At 36.9% G+C, this 17,091-nt stretch overlaps 1 protein-coding gene across 1 annotated transcript in view; it reads right to left on the bottom strand.

Annotated features, from left to right (window-relative positions):
• Window positions 1-9,672, bottom strand: part of NUF2 (NUF2 component of NDC80 kinetochore complex) — a 31,212-nt gene extending 21,540 nt beyond the window's left edge. The window contains exons 1-5 of the mRNA XM_063106929.1: window positions 9,587-9,672; window positions 6,162-6,304; window positions 4,623-4,697; window positions 3,689-3,765; window positions 3,105-3,166 (exon numbers count right to left, since the gene is read on the bottom strand). Of these exons, the coding sequence (XP_062962999.1) occupies window positions 3,105-3,166; window positions 3,689-3,765; window positions 4,623-4,697; window positions 6,162-6,284 (337 nt within the window). The 5' untranslated portion in view covers window positions 6,285-6,304; window positions 9,587-9,672. The remainder of the gene's footprint in view (window positions 1-3,104; window positions 3,167-3,688; window positions 3,766-4,622; window positions 4,698-6,161; window positions 6,305-9,586) is intronic.
• Window positions 9,673-17,091: the final 7,419 nt, after the last annotated feature.

Here is a 17,091-nt window from a genome sequence, read left to right as displayed (position 1 = left end):
TCCCCCCAACCCCTGGCAGCCACTGATTTTTTTATTGTCTCCATGGTTTTGCCTTTTCCAGAAAGTCTTATAATTGTATAGCCATTTCAGACTGGCTTCTTTCACTTAGTAATATGCATTCAAGATTCTACCATGTCTTCCCATGGCTTGATAGCTCATTTCCTTTTAGTGCTGATTAATGTTCCATCGTCTGTTTGTACCACAGTTTATTCATCCATTCACCTACTGAAGGACATCTTAGTTACCTCTATGTTTTGGTAACTGTGAATAAAGCTATATATATCTGTGTGCAGGTTGTTGTGAGAACATAGTTTTCAACTCATTTGGGTAAATACCAAGGAGCACACAATTGCTGACTGTACAGTGAGAGTATCTTAGTTTTGTTAGAAACTGCCAAACTATTTTTTAAAGTGGCTGTACCAGGCTGGCCAGTTAGCTCAGTTGCTAAGAGCACAGTGCTGATAACACCAAGGTCAAGGGTTTGGATGCCCATACCATCCAGCCACCAAAAAAAAAAAAAAAAAAAAAAATCCAGTCTAAAGTGACTGTACCATTTTTGCATTCCTACCAGCAAAGAGTGAAAGTTCCTATTATTCCATATCTTCTTCAGCATTTGGTATTGTGTTTTGGATTTTTCCCATTCTAATAGGTGTATAGTGGTTGGCCAGTTGGCAACTTTTGAAAAATGTGCCAAGGTAATTCAATGGGGAAAGGATAATCTTCTCCCAAAATGCTGCTAGAATAATTTGATAGGCATATGCAAAGAAAAAACTGAACCTTGACCTTTACCTCAAACCATATATAAGAATTCAAACATTAAACAATAAAAGCTAAAACTATAATACTCCTGAAGCAAAATACAGGTGCGAATCTTAGCATCCTTGAATTAGGCCAAGATTTCTTAGTAGGACACAAAAAAATGGTTTTATGAATCACAAAAGAAAAAAAAAGACCACATAGAATCTCAAAATTGAAATTTATTTTGTTCTTCAAAAGTCACTGTTATGAAATTGAAAAGGCAAGTAACAGACTGGGAGAAAATATTAGCACAAAATATATCCAATAAACATCTTGTTTCCAAAATATGTAAATAAGGCTTATAACTCAGTAAGAAAAATAATTCAATTTAAAAAACAGGCAAATGATTCGAACAGAATCTTCAACAAGGAATATATACAGATAGAAAATAAGCATATGACAATATGCACATTGCTATTAGTCATCAGGGAAATGCAAATTAAAACCATGAGATACTACTACACACCCATTAGAATGGCTAAAATTAAAAACTTACAATACCAAATCCAGAACAGATGTGGGGCAACTAAAACTATCATATATTGCTGGTGGTGATGCAGCCACTTCGGAAAAGTTTCGTGCCAGTTTCGTAAAGTTAAGCATATATTTAACACATGAATCAGTATTTCTACTCCTAGGTATTTACCTAGAGAAATGAAAACACGCGCATACAAAGACTTGTATGTTAATGTTCACAACAGCTTTGTTCATAGTGGCCAAATATTAGAAATAATTCAAATATCTAACAACTGGTCAATGAATAAATTGTGGTTATACTTACAATAAAATATTACAAAATAAAAAGAAACAAAATCCTACTAAATGTAATTGATGGATTTTGGACATGACCGGTGCCATTGTGCATACAATAAGCACAAAATAGCCGCTGGCCTTGTCTTCCACTCCAGCACCAAACCCCTCCCCCCTTCCCTTTACAAAAACCTCGTGACTTAAACAGAAACCCTTTGCTTCTGCAAGGGCGCAATTCTCCACCCTGGTTGCATAGCTTCCACATTAGCATAATGCCCCTCCTTGATTGTATCAGCCAACCCTTGGTACCCTATATAAGCTCTCTCACCCCCAAGCCTGGTGCTGTCCTCCATTTTGAGGGCAGCCTGGCAGATTCTTTTCCTTTAATAAAGCTTGAACAGTACCCGGCATCTCAGCTTTCTTTCAGTAATAACATGGATAAATCTCAAAAGTTTTATGCTTAAAGAAGCCAGATACAAAAGATTACAGACTATATGATTTCATTTATATAAAATTCTAGAAAAGTCAAAACTGTACTGATAGAAAGCAGATCAGTGGTTGCCAGGAAATGGGGGAGGCCAAAAAGAGACTAGCTGCAAAGGGACATGAAGAAACTTTTGGGGGTCATGGAAATGTTTTATACATGATTGTGCCAGTAGTTAAACTCTATACATTTGTTAAAATTCATCCATTTACATTTAAAATTGGTCAACTTTATTGTGTGTAAATTATATGTCAAAAAAGTAAGAGATCCAAGAGGATGAAAACCATATTTTTAAACAGCACACAAAGCCTCTTGCAACATTTACATTTAAAATTGGTCAACTTTATTGTGTGTAAATTATGTCAAAAAAGTAAGAGATCCAAAAGAGAATGAAAACCATATTTTTAAACAGCACACGAAGTCTCTTGCAACATAAAATAAACTGATGGTTAAATATCAAAGTCAAATGGGGGATGGCCAGTCATATCAGTTGGTTAGAAAGCAGTGTTGTTAACAGTAAGGTCATGAATTCAGATCCCCATACCGGCTAGCCACCAAAATAAAAAAAAATAAAGTGGGGCTGATAACACCAAGGTCCAGAGTTCAACCCCTGTGCCAGCCAGCCACCAAAAAAAAAAAAAAAAAAAGTCAAATAAATTAAGGGACACAAGGCTAGGAGAATTTTATATACTAGATATAACACCATCACTATTCTTATTAGTGCTAAAAGATAATTTCTTCATGGTGAAAAGTAATTGCTACATTTGATAAAACCGGTATGATGAATTCACTATTCAACATCATGCTTGCTTATTATTTGTGTTCATATTCCCAAATTTATAGAACATTTTTTAAATTTAAAGAGTTATAAAAAATTATCAGAAAAACAGCTTTTCTGTGCATCTACAAAGGAAAAAAATTCCAGTAATAGAATATAAAAAAAATCCATTCTTAAGGATGGGATATACTCTCTAAAGCCTATTTCCTTTTTTTTTTTTTTACATTCATCAGTGGAAAAGTGAAATGGTAGACTGAAGCCAGACATTAAAAATTGTTTTAAATTATCACATACTTGGATATAGAATATCAGCAGTCTCAAAGTCATTCACCCGGCAGATGGGCAGAAATGAGTCCCTTGAAGATGAAGCAGAGAAAGAATATTGAAAAGTGTATTGTAAATTACATACTAAGTCATAGGATATAAACATCTTATTTTCAAAGAGATTTCTGGATATATTTCTCAAGTCAAAGGACTAAGGCAGAGGTCTACTAAAATGCATAATCATAAAACACTAAAATCTATTTTTTCTGTATATTACTTAAGTATTCATGTAATACCAAGCTATAGTTACAGATTCTAGTAAACACCACACACTCTTAGAGGTGCTAAGACTCTTTAAGAACTCAAAACCCTCGACAAAGATAGCAAACAATTCTAAATTTACATCTTTGAACTTCAGTTGAAAGCATCCTGAGAAAGTGTCACAGGTGGAGGCTATTCTGTTTGGTGGACATCTACAATTTTGAATGTATATGACACGGAGTGGAGAGTAAGATGGTAGAAATCCCTTCCCAAAGAAAATCACGTCATGAAGAAAGCTTAATGTAATGTAAATATGAATGTAGACTAAGAAAATAAAACTACTCTTTACTCACAGATGAATAAATAAATTGCTGAATGGCAAGAAGCCTTCCATTAGATGTGGATACATGACTTCAGAGTTCACTGGCATCTAAATGTAATAAATCACAAAATCTAAGTTACACATTGATTAGACAAAATGAGAAAAATCTTCAACCATAAGAAACCTTAATCACAGATTAAGATCAAAATATATTAACTTATTATCATTAAATTTAAAAAACAAATGATACAGAGCCCAGTGAAAAAATAAAGGGGCAATGGTTAGCATTTGCTAAATATCAGGTACTATGCTAGGAATTATATCTATACTCTCCTTTAATTTTTACAACAACACTATAACAAAGTGCTATCCCTATTTCATAAACAAAGAAACTAAGCCTTAGTAAGTCTTCATAGCAAATAAGTGGCAAAGCGTGAGCTTTAAACAATATGCAATCATATTGGTGAGATTCCAAAGACATTACATTTTTTTATGCATCTTCAGATGCTGTTTTACAAAAACAAAAAAGATTAAAATGATCTTTCCTACTAGAAATATCTAACTTGCTAAAAGCTCAGTTTCCTCATTTCAATTGTTTCATTCTTACTGCCTATTTTCTACTCTAATTTGGAAGTCCTTCCTGAGAAAAGAACAATATCTGTGAAAAGTTTGCTGTTGCTTATAGTCTCTGAAGACAAACCTATATATCCATGAACGATTGCATAGCATAAATAATTTGCAAGTGTCATTTAGGTCCTTTACTACAGTTTTCATCTTACTAAAGTTGTCAATTTAAACCATAATTATGCCTAAGATTCCTTTGTAAGTGACACTAGTTTTATATAAGCCTTTGAATTTGTTAAAAATAAAGAACTTCCTATCCTAAAGCCAGTACACACTGCGAAGAGAACTACAGTAGAAAAATAAAAAAATAAAAAATTTTTTTGCCTCATCTTAAAACTCACCATGTAAAAATGCTCCAGTCGAATTCCATATACTATTTGTAAGGCTCTCATGTAGATCATGTATAAGACTTCAGGCTACAATAGAAAAATAACTTTTAATACTCTGAAGCATGGGCCAGCCTGTGGCTCACTCAGGAGAGTGCGGTGCTGATAACACCAAGGCCGCGGGTTCAGATCCCATATAGGGATGGCTGGTTAGCTCAATGGGTGAGCGTGGTGCTGACAATACCAAGTCAAGGGTATGATCCCCTTACTGGTCATCTTTAAAAAAAATAAATAATAATACTCTGAAGCATGACTCTAAAACTGTCTCACTATCACCATTACCATCCTATATTTTAGTCAATGAATGCAAAACAGAAAAGGGTGACAAAATTATTCTATTCCCCTTGAAATATTTTTTAATTTTTCCAAGTTTTATAACACCTAATAATACTTAGTTTGCTCATATGTAATAACTGGTCAATGAGATCAGTTGTTTAAGAATGAGAGCAAGAATATCTAAATCCAATCCAAGTAACCCATCCACCTTAGGGAAAGAAAGAAAAGATTAGTCTTTGAGAACAGGCTGCATGTAGCAGAAATAATGGCACACTGAAGATGTGTTTTTTAAAAAGGACACTGAGAAACCTTGTTTGCTGCTTTAGAAATTAAAGTTTCCTCAGACTTAAAGTTTAAGGGAATACTTGATCAAGGGGGTATGAATTCAATAGAGTAGTACAGAATTTTTAAAACCTTATCTTCTAGATCAGCCATTCCCAAGTGCTGGCCTGTGAACCTGTTGTGATCCACATACAAGTTTACTGGATGAGCAGTAAAGTGAGAAATATAGAGAAAATGCGGTAACCTTTTCATAAAGCTAAATTTAATCAGTTTAAAGGCTTATCATTTATTCTGAGATCATTCCTCCCACTTTAAAGAATTAAAGGAGTCCTGAGATCAACAAGTTTAAGTTCTACATCATGAAACCAGGTTTTACTATGTTATCACTTCAAGACCAACACAGGAAACTGGAAGGAGACTTTGGGATTTTCCGTGACACATAAATAGCTCATTTTTGCATTTAATAACTAAAGATATAAAGAACAATGCCTGTCAAAACAAGTCAATTCCCCCTGTGGTATAATGCAAGAAAATTAATCTGTAAGCTTCCAAAGAGGATTGTTTCTAAGCATTTTTTGTGGTTAGAAGCCTCTTGGAATAAGTTCCTTCAAGCCCTACCAATAAACGATACCCTCAGACCACCACTCCAATAATAAGAATAAAAAATTTAATATACTTTAATATGGTTTAGAAGTTTTTTTTTTAAGAAAACGACCATATTAAAGAATTGAATTCCTAATGGAAATGTAGAAGTCACCCCACATATAAACTAAATGTTATTTTAAAATTACACTAGGTGAGAGGTTTTCTCTCAATTAAAATTACTGGCCTACATCAAATAGGAAGGTGTATGTCTTTCTCACCACAACTTAAGACTTAGTAGTTTACTTTGTTCTCAAATACCATTGTGTGCCTGCTAACACAACCACATTTTACCTTTGGATTTGGATAAAGGTCATTCTTGGAGAGGTTTTTGCCATCAGCTCCTGTTAAGATCTTGTTGCGAATATGAACCACAAGTTCAGCTACGTTATATCTGGGGAATGACAAAGTTTCCATCTTGGGAATTTCCTGCTAGTCTGAAGGAAGAAAAACAAGGATCAGGAATATCACACAACCAGAGTTCTCAGTATTTGGAAACTCATAAATACAAGGAGAAAATTAACAAAGTTTGAACTATTCATAGTAATGTTAACTATCAACAAATATCCTAGTAAGACAAATTATATATATATATGTGTGTATCCTAAAATAACTTTTATTCTGAAGTGACACAGTCATTTTCTGCTACTTTTCTTAACCATGTGTTTCTTTTTTACATTTGTGGTCAGTGGGTTTAACAAGATTGATCCTGAGAATTAATCTTCAAAGTAAAGGCATCTAGGCAACACCGTCAGCAAAAGCTATATGTAAACAATAGTAACACAAGGTAGGCAACAAAATTGAATTCTGATTTGACATCCTACTCAATACATACATAGTGAGATGGTTAATAAGATTTAAGATGCCAAGTAGGAAGAGAAAAAAATAGAGTAAGAATAGATGATGTAATTGGCAGGAATTTCTATCAACAAAGTGAGAACTTTAAAAAAAAAAGAACAAAAACGATGAAAATAACCATTTTCCCTAATGTCAGGCAGTGAGTTATTTGTACCTGTGTCCCCCTACAGTGGTAGCTCTCACAATTTTGCCCCCTCCCCACAACCTTGAAATGTTTGGAGACATTTTTCATTGTCGGGAAAGGAATGGGGGTGATACTGGAATCTACTGCGTAGAGGCCAGGGATGCTGCTAAATATCCTACAATGCATAGGGTGGCCCCCCACAGCATAGAATTATCCAGTCTAAAATGTCAATAATGCTAAGGTTAAGAAATCCCACCCTAGAAGGTTAAGAAATCCCACCCTAGAGCCTTGCATTAATTGTTATAATACTTGTCAAGTGTAATTGGGATTATGTTTATAAAACTCTGAAACTACATTGTGAGATCCCAGTAAACTAAGACCTTTTCATTTTCTTCATAACTCTAACTGTGCCTACCAGAATAGCAATAGTAACAGTAAGAGAAAAAGGAGAAACAATAGCAGCCACTGCCTTAGCCATTTACTTAAATACCTGTAATTACCTACAGATCCCCTACTCTGCACTGAAGCACCATGATCCCAGAGACCCAGTATGAATATGTTCACTATTTTGCAAACAAAATGAAATGGTCCACAATTCTGGAAATCTATTGCTTTACGCTTCTAATGTTTCTTAGAATATTAGGGATAAAAAGCTTTAGCAACTTACCTAACCTCTAATAAGTGTAGGAAGCCATTCTAAAAGATGATTGACAACTTCTCAGCTCTGCTTGAACACTTGAAAACATCATAGAATTCACTAACTCTCAAGGCAACTTTTTCTAACTTTGGTATGGCTCTAATAATTAACTTTTCCTCATACTCTGTAGAAATATGTTGTAATTTTACCCACTGGTCCTATTTCTAGTCACTGCAACTAAATAGAATACGTACCTTAATTCCCATTTCACAGTACTTTCAAAAATGTGAAGAAAGCTACCATGCCTCTGCTAAGCCCTCTCATCTCTAAGGTAAGTATAATTTCTTTATGTATTCCCACTCCTTATACAGCATTGTATTAGAAACTTTACCATCCTACTCACTTTTCTCTAAAACACATTATTTTATCAATGTCTTCTTAAAAATGTAACACTCAAACTGAACACAACGCTCTAGGTATAGTCTGCCTAGGGCAGAGTATTAATACTGTAGGCAATGACCCCTGTTGATCTAGTCTACAACTGTAGCATTTAATGACAAATATATATTATGACCAACTGAAACTCCAAGAACTTCTTCAATATGACCCACTTTTATAAGCCAGGACTTCTCCATGTTCTTCTTACATAATTATTTAAACCTTAAGCAAAGATTTGTATTTTCTACTATTGAATTTCATAGTTGAAAACTTTCATTCTAGAGCTAGGATCTTTTTGAATCTAGATTCTGGCTCTAAACATTATTAGATGTCCCTTTCAGTATAAACAAGCATTCTATATTTTCATCTAAGTCATAGATCTAAAAACTGTTGATAAAAAGAATACACCAAATAAAGACTATAGAAAAAGTCACTTTTCCAAAACAAGCTACAACTGAATTTGAGACTATCCGAACAGAAAAAGCAGTTGTAAAATATCTTCATAATTATCACACATCCCTCCCCTCTCTAGCTAGTATGTTTTGCACAATTATAAAACACTTATGCATCGTGTAACTTCTGTACAAAACTACTCCAATTACTCACCTTACCTACCACATCAAATTCAAATTTTTCTGTTTGGTTTCTAAAATCTTTAATAATGTAATAAACTTTTTGCTGCAAGTTAGTCTCCCCCAAATTTCCTTTTGCAATCTCTTCCCCTATCCAAATTTCATCATTCTTTCACAGTACAGTTTCAGTTCCAATTCTCTTCATTGACTTGTATGGGGGGGGGAGGAAAGAAATAGTGGAGAGAGGGAAAAAGGGAGAGAGAGAAAGGGACACCTTCCAACTACGAAGTTTGAGCTCTTAGGCAGGACTAAGTAAATAAAAGGCTTAATATGCGTAAAGTGACCCTCTGACTGCCTAACAAGTGGCTGAGATTAACAGCTAATTACCCCTCCAGTTTCTCATTTATTTAAAACACCAGGAATGCTGAGCATTACAGGTATTGAAAGAATACCTATTAGATTTTACACATTTCGTTTTGCTAAAAGGTCGTGTAAATCACAATTCCTGGAGGCAGAGATTGAACAAAAACAAACAGATATGCCTCTTTACCTCGAAGAACTCATACCGGGCGGGTGGTAAAGATCGTGTTACGCATGCGTAGTGCCATACACGCGCGCTGCTCCCTTGCCACACGCCACTCTCTTCCTTTGAATTTTGGATTAAGTATAACATTTTTGGCTTTTTGATACGAGGTTTACGATTTGGTTAAGAGATGTCTGAGCAACGGAGCTCTGTAGAAATTTGACAAGCATCCGCAACCGAATAAACCCTATCACCACCACCCTTTCTAATACTCGTAGATGGACTTAAAAACATAAACACAAGCTTAAATTGACCAGCTTCAGGTCAAGTATAACACCCCTTAGCTTCGTAGAAACTGAACTCAAGTTGTTTTGGGGACTGAAATCAAATGAAAAGAACTGTGGGCTCCCCCACCTCCCAGGGGCTGGTTGCTCCGGCATCCTTCCCGCGACTGCGCACAATGAAAGCACAGCAAGGCCGAGCGTGCCGATACTGGCCCGCGCCTCAGGAGGGAGAGGAAGCCCTCAGCCTCCCTTCCTCGGTCCTCCCGCGCCCGCTCGTGCTCACCTACAGCACCAGCCGCCCGCAGGAAGGCGGCGAGCTCGGGAAGTAACTGCGAGGCAAAGTCAAAAACCAGCAAGCGACGACCGTTGCCACTTTTCAAACCTGCCGCCTCCTCCTGGAGGCCCCGCCCCCTCCCGCCAAGCCCAGTTCCACCCGCGCCGGATGCCGGTTGGGCTCAATAGACCCAAGGCGGATAGGGCTAGAGTTGTGAGGGAGGGCGCTGGGATCCAGGCGGAACTATTCTTCGCGCAGTTGGCGTCTAGTCGGAACCTTGATTCTGAAGGAAAGTGGAGCCCCGCGGTTTGGGGGAGGAGTCCGAGGTTGACTGTGCGACCAAGTTGCCGGTGACTTGCCCCAGAGCTTTTAGTGGGTCGGAGATGAAGATAAAAACGAATGGAGGGTTTCAGGAGACTTCGGCTAAGCTCAAGGTGACAAGTGAGAAAGAAAGTGGGGCTCTCAGGGAGGCGAGTCATAGAGCCCCCGAGTAATAGTAATTTGTTGAGCATTGATATGAGCCTGGTTCTGTGTTAGATGCTTATAGGCATTATTTCATTTAGGCTTCATTAAAGGGGAGAGAAGGGTGAGCAGATAATTACTGCCATTATTCCCTCATGTGATGGTTGTAAATCAGGGAGATCGTGCAGCTGACACTCAGTGGTTCACAAGTAGTATAGCCAGTATGTGCACACAGGTCCTCTGATTCCGCGATCATAACCACGACTTTGAGAGGTGAAAGAACGTAACAGTTCATCTGATCAAATCTTCCCTCTTTTACAGGTAAGAAGTCTGGGCTCAGAAGGACGTGACTTGTCCCAAGTTATTCAGTTAAGTGACGCTGTCTAAAGTTGAACCCAAGTCTCCTGATTTTAGCTTCTCCCTCTCTCCGTTCATCCCTCCGCATGAGCCAGGCACTTAAGGTGCTTTCCATCACTGAACTGTCCGAACTTGCACGTCCCTGAGTGGGTTGGATTCTTCAGATAAAGGGCCCCGAAATCTGCATCTTTTACGAGACTTTTCTGGCAAGAGTGGAAACACCGGACTTCATATATCACAAGTCAGAGCCTTGACGTAGAAGGCGTGGTGGGCCTAGTTGTCAGGGGGAAAGTCCACTAAATCTTATTGAAGTTTGGAGCACCAGAAGATATAATGGGAATTGCATCTGGCTACATGATAGAGTATTATCTGGTGAGGTCCTTATGTTGGATGGGGAGTCTGGACTGAGTAACATGAAAAATAGAGCGAGAAAGGTTGTTTTGAAAATAGACACAAATTCTGGTGCTTTGTTGTGTGGGTTGAAGGGCTATATCTATTGATTTAGAAGTCTATACCAATTCTAAATAAAAATGTATTTTATATTTAGTAGTTTAGGGCTTTCTTTTTCCCTTTCTATGTCCATTAATTGATGTAAGTGTCAAAGTCAGGATCTAGTAAAACTCAAAAGTAGGTTAGGAAAATAGATTTTTAAAAAATATCAGAGTAAGGAAAGGAGGGAAAAGGACCTTTCTCATTGGCACTTGCCAAATTAAACTGATTATTTATGCATGCCCATCCTCCACCAGCCCATATCTCCTTAGAGGCAGAGAAGGGGAGCATAGCATAGTGGCTGAGAGCACAACTCCCGAGTCAGAAAGACTGAGATCTAAATCCCTGACTACACTACTTACTTCCTGTGTGCACTTAGGCAAGTTGTTTAACTTAACTGAGCTGGTTTTTGCATCTTTAGAATAGTAATAACAGTTCTATCTGCTTTATAGGGTATCATGAAAATTAAGTGAATTAGTTCATATAAAGTGCTTAGTAAAGTGCCTGGCAGAATTGTGAGCACTCGATGAATATTAGCTATTATTTTGACTATTGTGATTTTTATACATGGTCCCTAGTAAAATATCTTACAAATGGTAAGGGCTCAACAAATGCCTAAACTGTTGTTGAGAGTCTAGACAAGAAAAAAAGTGACCCGTATGAAAGCTAAGATCAGAATGGATCATATGGAAAGAGAAAACCGAGGTGAAGGAAGAAAAGTGTAGGACAACCATCTTCTGGTATCTACAATAAATAATTGTTTATTTGGGGAATAATTTTACTATAGATATGGCAAATTTACAGTTACATTGGAATTAAAATTATGAAAAAACTGAGTGTTTATTAAAATTATCTTAATTATAAGAGTAAATGTGACGTTTTAAAAATTTGGTTGGCTTTTGCTGGTCAGTGTGAGGTGGGGGATGGAACAACAGAATTCTCACCCTAGACTTACTAGAGTTTTGTCATCATCCATGAAGACAATAACTACTGCAGAAAATTCAACTTCAGTATTCTTTCTGATGGTAACATCATATTTTTCTGCTCCTACATAACCTCACAGGTACTACATCTGCTCTTTTATTTCATTTTCCCCGTCAGCCCTCTTTCCGTGGCCACCCTTCCCAGTCTAGACTGCATGGTTTATCAGCATCCATACTCCCTGTGTTTGATGTCTGATCTAGGTGCCTGTCAAAACCTTATCCCTGAATCTATTCTGTAAAGCCTCAGCTGGGCACCCTGGAGAAAATAAGACAAAGTGACAAATGACAGATTCTCAGACTTGAACTTCAGCTCTGTGAATCTTGACAATCCTTTAATTTGTTATTAATAAGTTCCCTGTCCTAAAACTTTCAGTGATTTCTCACAAACTTTACCGCTTTTCTCAATCCCCTTTCCAACCGCAACTCCTCTCTTTATTGAAGGTGGCCAGAGTAGTCTAAAAGGTATTTTCAAGCACTTAACACGAATTCATATGCATCTGCAATTTGTTGTGCCTGTTCTTTTTCTAATTTTAATTCCATGTTCCCTTTCTAGGCTGCACTTTAAAGGCTGGGTGACAGATCTGTAAGGACTGAACAGACCTTTGGGATCTTTGAGTGACAAAATTGGGATGCTCAATGAGACCATGGCAGCCTGCAGCTAAAATTTTATCTTTAATGCAGGTGGTTCCTGCGGTAGCTAGTGCTTTAAACAAACCTTCTTTTTAAGTGACAGTGGATCCAAATTGTTATTTTTGCTTTGTTTTTAGCAGATCAGTAAGGACAAAAAGTTGATTCACTTAGTCTAATGTAGTAGGAATAGGTGAAATACTAAGACTTGGTCCTACTCTCTACCTGCCATCAGACATCCATTCATTTGAATAGAAATTTTCTAGGGGCCACAGACATTTCCAGTATCTTCTTCCCAGTTAATTGAGAAAATTAAAGTCAGCATGCAACATATACCTTAACTTCCTGCCTCCCCTTTTCCCTCAATGCCACATTTATCTACCTGTCTCTTATTTGTCGATCTCAGAAGGTACAATATGCTTCCTCAACACTATTGATCACTGCTGCTTTTTCTAGACCTCACTGCTACATTTGGTACAGTTGATCAGACCCTTTTTGAAACCTAATTCCTTTTGCATCTTGCTCATTTTTTCCTACCTGTCTCTCATGCTTGTTGGTGTGGGGGTCAGGGGGTGGGGTTTCTCTGCCTGCCCTTTAAACAGTATTTCCCAAAGTTCTAACCTTGTGTTGTTTTTCTGCCTATATCTTCCCCTTGGGCCGCATCCACTCTCATTATTTTAACCTATTTGCTCATGGATCCTAAAACTACTGATATTCCTAACTTCTCCCTTGAGGTTCAGACTTTTACTTCCTTCATTGGGGAGGGCTCAAGAGCTCTTCAAACCCTAATTAATCCTTTCTTTTTATTTCCACTACCAATTCTATCTCACTGCCTCTAGCCTTACCAGGCCTGCCTATACCACCAAACCCATCTTGTTAAGTAGCAGCCAGAATAACCAGTCTCAAATGTAAATCTGACCATTTCACTTGCCTACTTAAATTTCTACACCTGCCTCTCTAGTCACCTTCAAGATAAAGTCCAGCTCCATTGCCTGGTGTGCTCAGGCCTCTATCTTGCCACATTTCCCTTTTCAGTCTCATCTCCCATCACACCCATCTCCCATTCATGAGGCCATTTTACACTTTGAAACTTTATCTTATTCTTGTTGACTCTGTTTGAACTGCCCTTATATTCTTTACCTGACTCTTTCTTATCCTTACTTATTTTTGGAGGTCTCCCGAGAAAACTTTACCTATTCCACAGTCTAAGTTAGTTGACTTTTCTCCTTGCTTTCTTGGCCTTTATTTATTCATTCAAAAAATATTCATTGAGCCCTTATTTTATACCAGAGACTGAGCTAGATACTGGAAATATATTAGTGAACAAGCAAGTTAAACCAATCTAATAACTGCCCTGACAGAGATTATGTTCTTCTAGGGAAGGAAGATGAGTTCAGTCTGATTGGCTCCATGTTTGAGAATAACCAGGAATTGCCCAGGTTAATGGGTGAAGGGCAAGTGTCTAGGTAGAGGTAACCGTATTTGTGAAGGCCTGGTTATGAGAGAGGAGAGGAGAGCAGACTAGGGACTGAGAGATTCTAGACAGGGCTAGAGAGGTAAACTGGGACCAGCCATGAAGAGCACTACTAGTCATGTTAAGGAGTTGGACTTCTTAAGGGTAACAGAAAGTTTGAATGGTTTCAACATGATAAGGTTTGTATTTTAGATGATGGATCTGGCTACTTTGAGAAAAAGGAACTGAAGAGTGGTGACAATAGAGGGACGGAAACCAGTTAGGTGACCATTGTAGTGATTCAAGGAAGATGAGATGGCAGCCTATGCTAGTGTATTACTGGTATGGATAGAAATGGATCCTAGAAGAATTTAGGAAGTAGAAGCAGCGGAACTTGGTGACTGATTGAATTGTGAGGACAGAAGTGAGAGAAATGAAGGATGGAGTTCCATAAACATGCTTAAGCAAACATGGAGACTACCCTATCTGCTATCCTGTATCCACAGCTTAGCATAAGTCCTTACACATTATAGATGCTTGATAAATACCTACTGAATGAATGAGTTTTCTGGCTGGAGCACCTAGATAAATGGGGTGCCATTCTCTGATTTAGGTAACATAGAGGCAAACTCATTTGGGAGGTAACTGATGACTCAGTTTTGGACATGTCTAGCTCAAGATGCCTGTGCAGCATACACATGACAATGTCCAGACACGTGGCAATTGGATAAATGATGCTGAAACTCAAGAGAGATGCAAGGTGGATTCTTTCCATACTTAAACAAAAGTTTATATAATATTGAAATGATATGTTTTGTGTCTCTCTGTACTACTACATAATGTTGGTTCTTAATGACCTTTGATTCCCCAGCACTCGACACTGTGCCTGGCACAAACTGGGTACCCAATCAATGCTTGTTGAACTGAACTACTCCTTTCAAAACATGGTGCATCTAAAAGGAGAAGGTAATAGTTGTAGCCTCTGAGGAGGGAAACTGGGGGAGTCAGAGTGAAAAAGATTTTCTTTATTGTATATGCTTTGGTTCTTTTGCTTTTCTCTCCATTTGCTTATATTTCCCATCAGAAATAAAAAGATGACAAAAGTGTTTCATTGAATTTGTATAGACTCAAAACTGAAAACAAATACTCTTAACTGTGGTCTGATCAGTATAGAGTGGGATGTTATAATTCTGTTTGAGATCATATTAGTATTTTTGAACACACGTCACGTTATTGATTGATTTACAAATTCCATGGTTGTATCATTGATGAATTTAATGTTCATAAATATTATTCATGAATAATATTTATTGATACCTTAAAAATGATGACTAGTCATGAATAGCAGGCTGAAATGAAGTTAGGAACACGCATTTTATATTAACAGCATCAGACAAAATTTTTAAAACTGTAGTATAATATATAGATAAAATCTACAAAAGCAGAGGAGTTGTCGTAGTTTTATATCTGCCTAACATTTCACATTAGAAGAAACGATGCGTCTCTCCTATCGGCCAACATTTTTGGCTTGCTAATGTTACAGGAAACATTTAATATGCAAGACATTTTACTGGCAAGTGTTGGAATATCCGTTACACATCTGAATTGTAGGAGGTAAATTATAGTACTATTTTGGTATGTAGAGCACATTCACTAGGTGGCACTGTTGTATTAATGTTAACCTTACTCTGACCGTTTTATTTCATTTTCTTTTACATAAGTAAACAGAATTAGTGATAAGCATTGAACACAATGTTCTAGATGAAAAAATTAGATTCTAAATTTATTGGCTTTAAAATACATGTTTAGAGTTCAGGCTTAAGAAGAAAAATAGTATTGAATTCAAAGTAGCCGTCTGCTTTTTCTTACCCTTTAATCATTCCAGGCCTGTTAATCCACTTTCCTCCTCAGCTGTGTTCATCTTTACTAGTGGTTTTGGGAACTGAGCTACACATTTGCAAAACGGTATCCTTGTTAAGGATTCGAATGGAATCTTTAGTTTGAAACCATAAAATAACTATCCTTTGCTAGTTTGTGATGAGCTCTAAACCAAATCCAAGGAAGGAAAAAATTGGTACGTTATACTCTAACCCCTCTGGTATCCTTTTCCCAACTTTCACATCAAGCTATATTATTTTAATATTGTTAGTATAAAGAACATTAGGGATTATCAGCCCAAACAAATTAGATATTATTAAAATATTTGTCCAATGTGATATTTTTTAAAATTCAATTTTTATATTCTGGATATTTCCAATATTGGTGTTATCCTGTGGTGTTTTAGTTATTTCAAGGCAGTTAATGAGATTTTTATGGAAAAAAATATTAATTTTAATGTGTTCTAATTTTTAAATTAGTTATTTATAACATATTTTAGAAAGGTGCCTTAATCTATTTGGGCTGCTATAAAAAAAAGTACCATAAACTAGGTAGCCTATAAACAACAAAAATTTATTTCTCATAGTTCTGGAGGCTGGAAAGTCCAAGATCAAGGTGCTGCATATTTGATACCTGATAAGGGCCTGCTTTCTGTTTTATAGATGGCACCTTCTAGCTGTGTTCTCTCTTGGTGGAAGAGGCGAATGTGCTGCCTTGGGCCTCTTTTATAAGGGCTCCATTCTCATGACTTAATCACCTCCCAGAGGTTCCCACCTCCTAACATCATCACCTTGGGAGTCAGGATTTCAACATACGATTTTTAGGGGGTGGGGAGATACATTCACGTCGTAGCAGAAGGGAATGTTTAAAAAAAAGAAACCAATAACAGTATCATAAATCAGAAAAGTTTGGGGATTACTAGATTTTTTGTTATAGTTCTGATGCCATGTTATCATTCCCATGGATTCTTTTATGATAGTGATTTCTGTTATCTAGAGTAAATCTTCTAATATGAACTCTGTTTAATGAGCCCTTAGAAGAAAATCAGTTCTCATTTCTCAACATCTTCTTTTCATAGCTCCTAATCCTTTTTTCTCTCAAAAAGGAAACTGTGTCTGAGTGTACATTTTTGTATAAGTATCAAGTAATAACTAAATTCATATTTAGTCTTTAGGAAAAAAATCATCTGTCATCTTTTTCCCACTTTATTAAGCAGATTGAACCTGGTAAACACAGGTTGACCATTTAATTCAAAATTTATACCT

This window comes from Cynocephalus volans, chromosome 8 (assembly GCF_027409185.1).
Source record: "Cynocephalus volans isolate mCynVol1 chromosome 8, mCynVol1.pri, whole genome shotgun sequence".
Classification (NCBI taxonomy): domain Eukaryota; kingdom Metazoa; phylum Chordata; class Mammalia; order Dermoptera; family Cynocephalidae; genus Cynocephalus; species Cynocephalus volans.
This window is presented reverse-complemented; position numbering and strand designations above follow the sequence as displayed.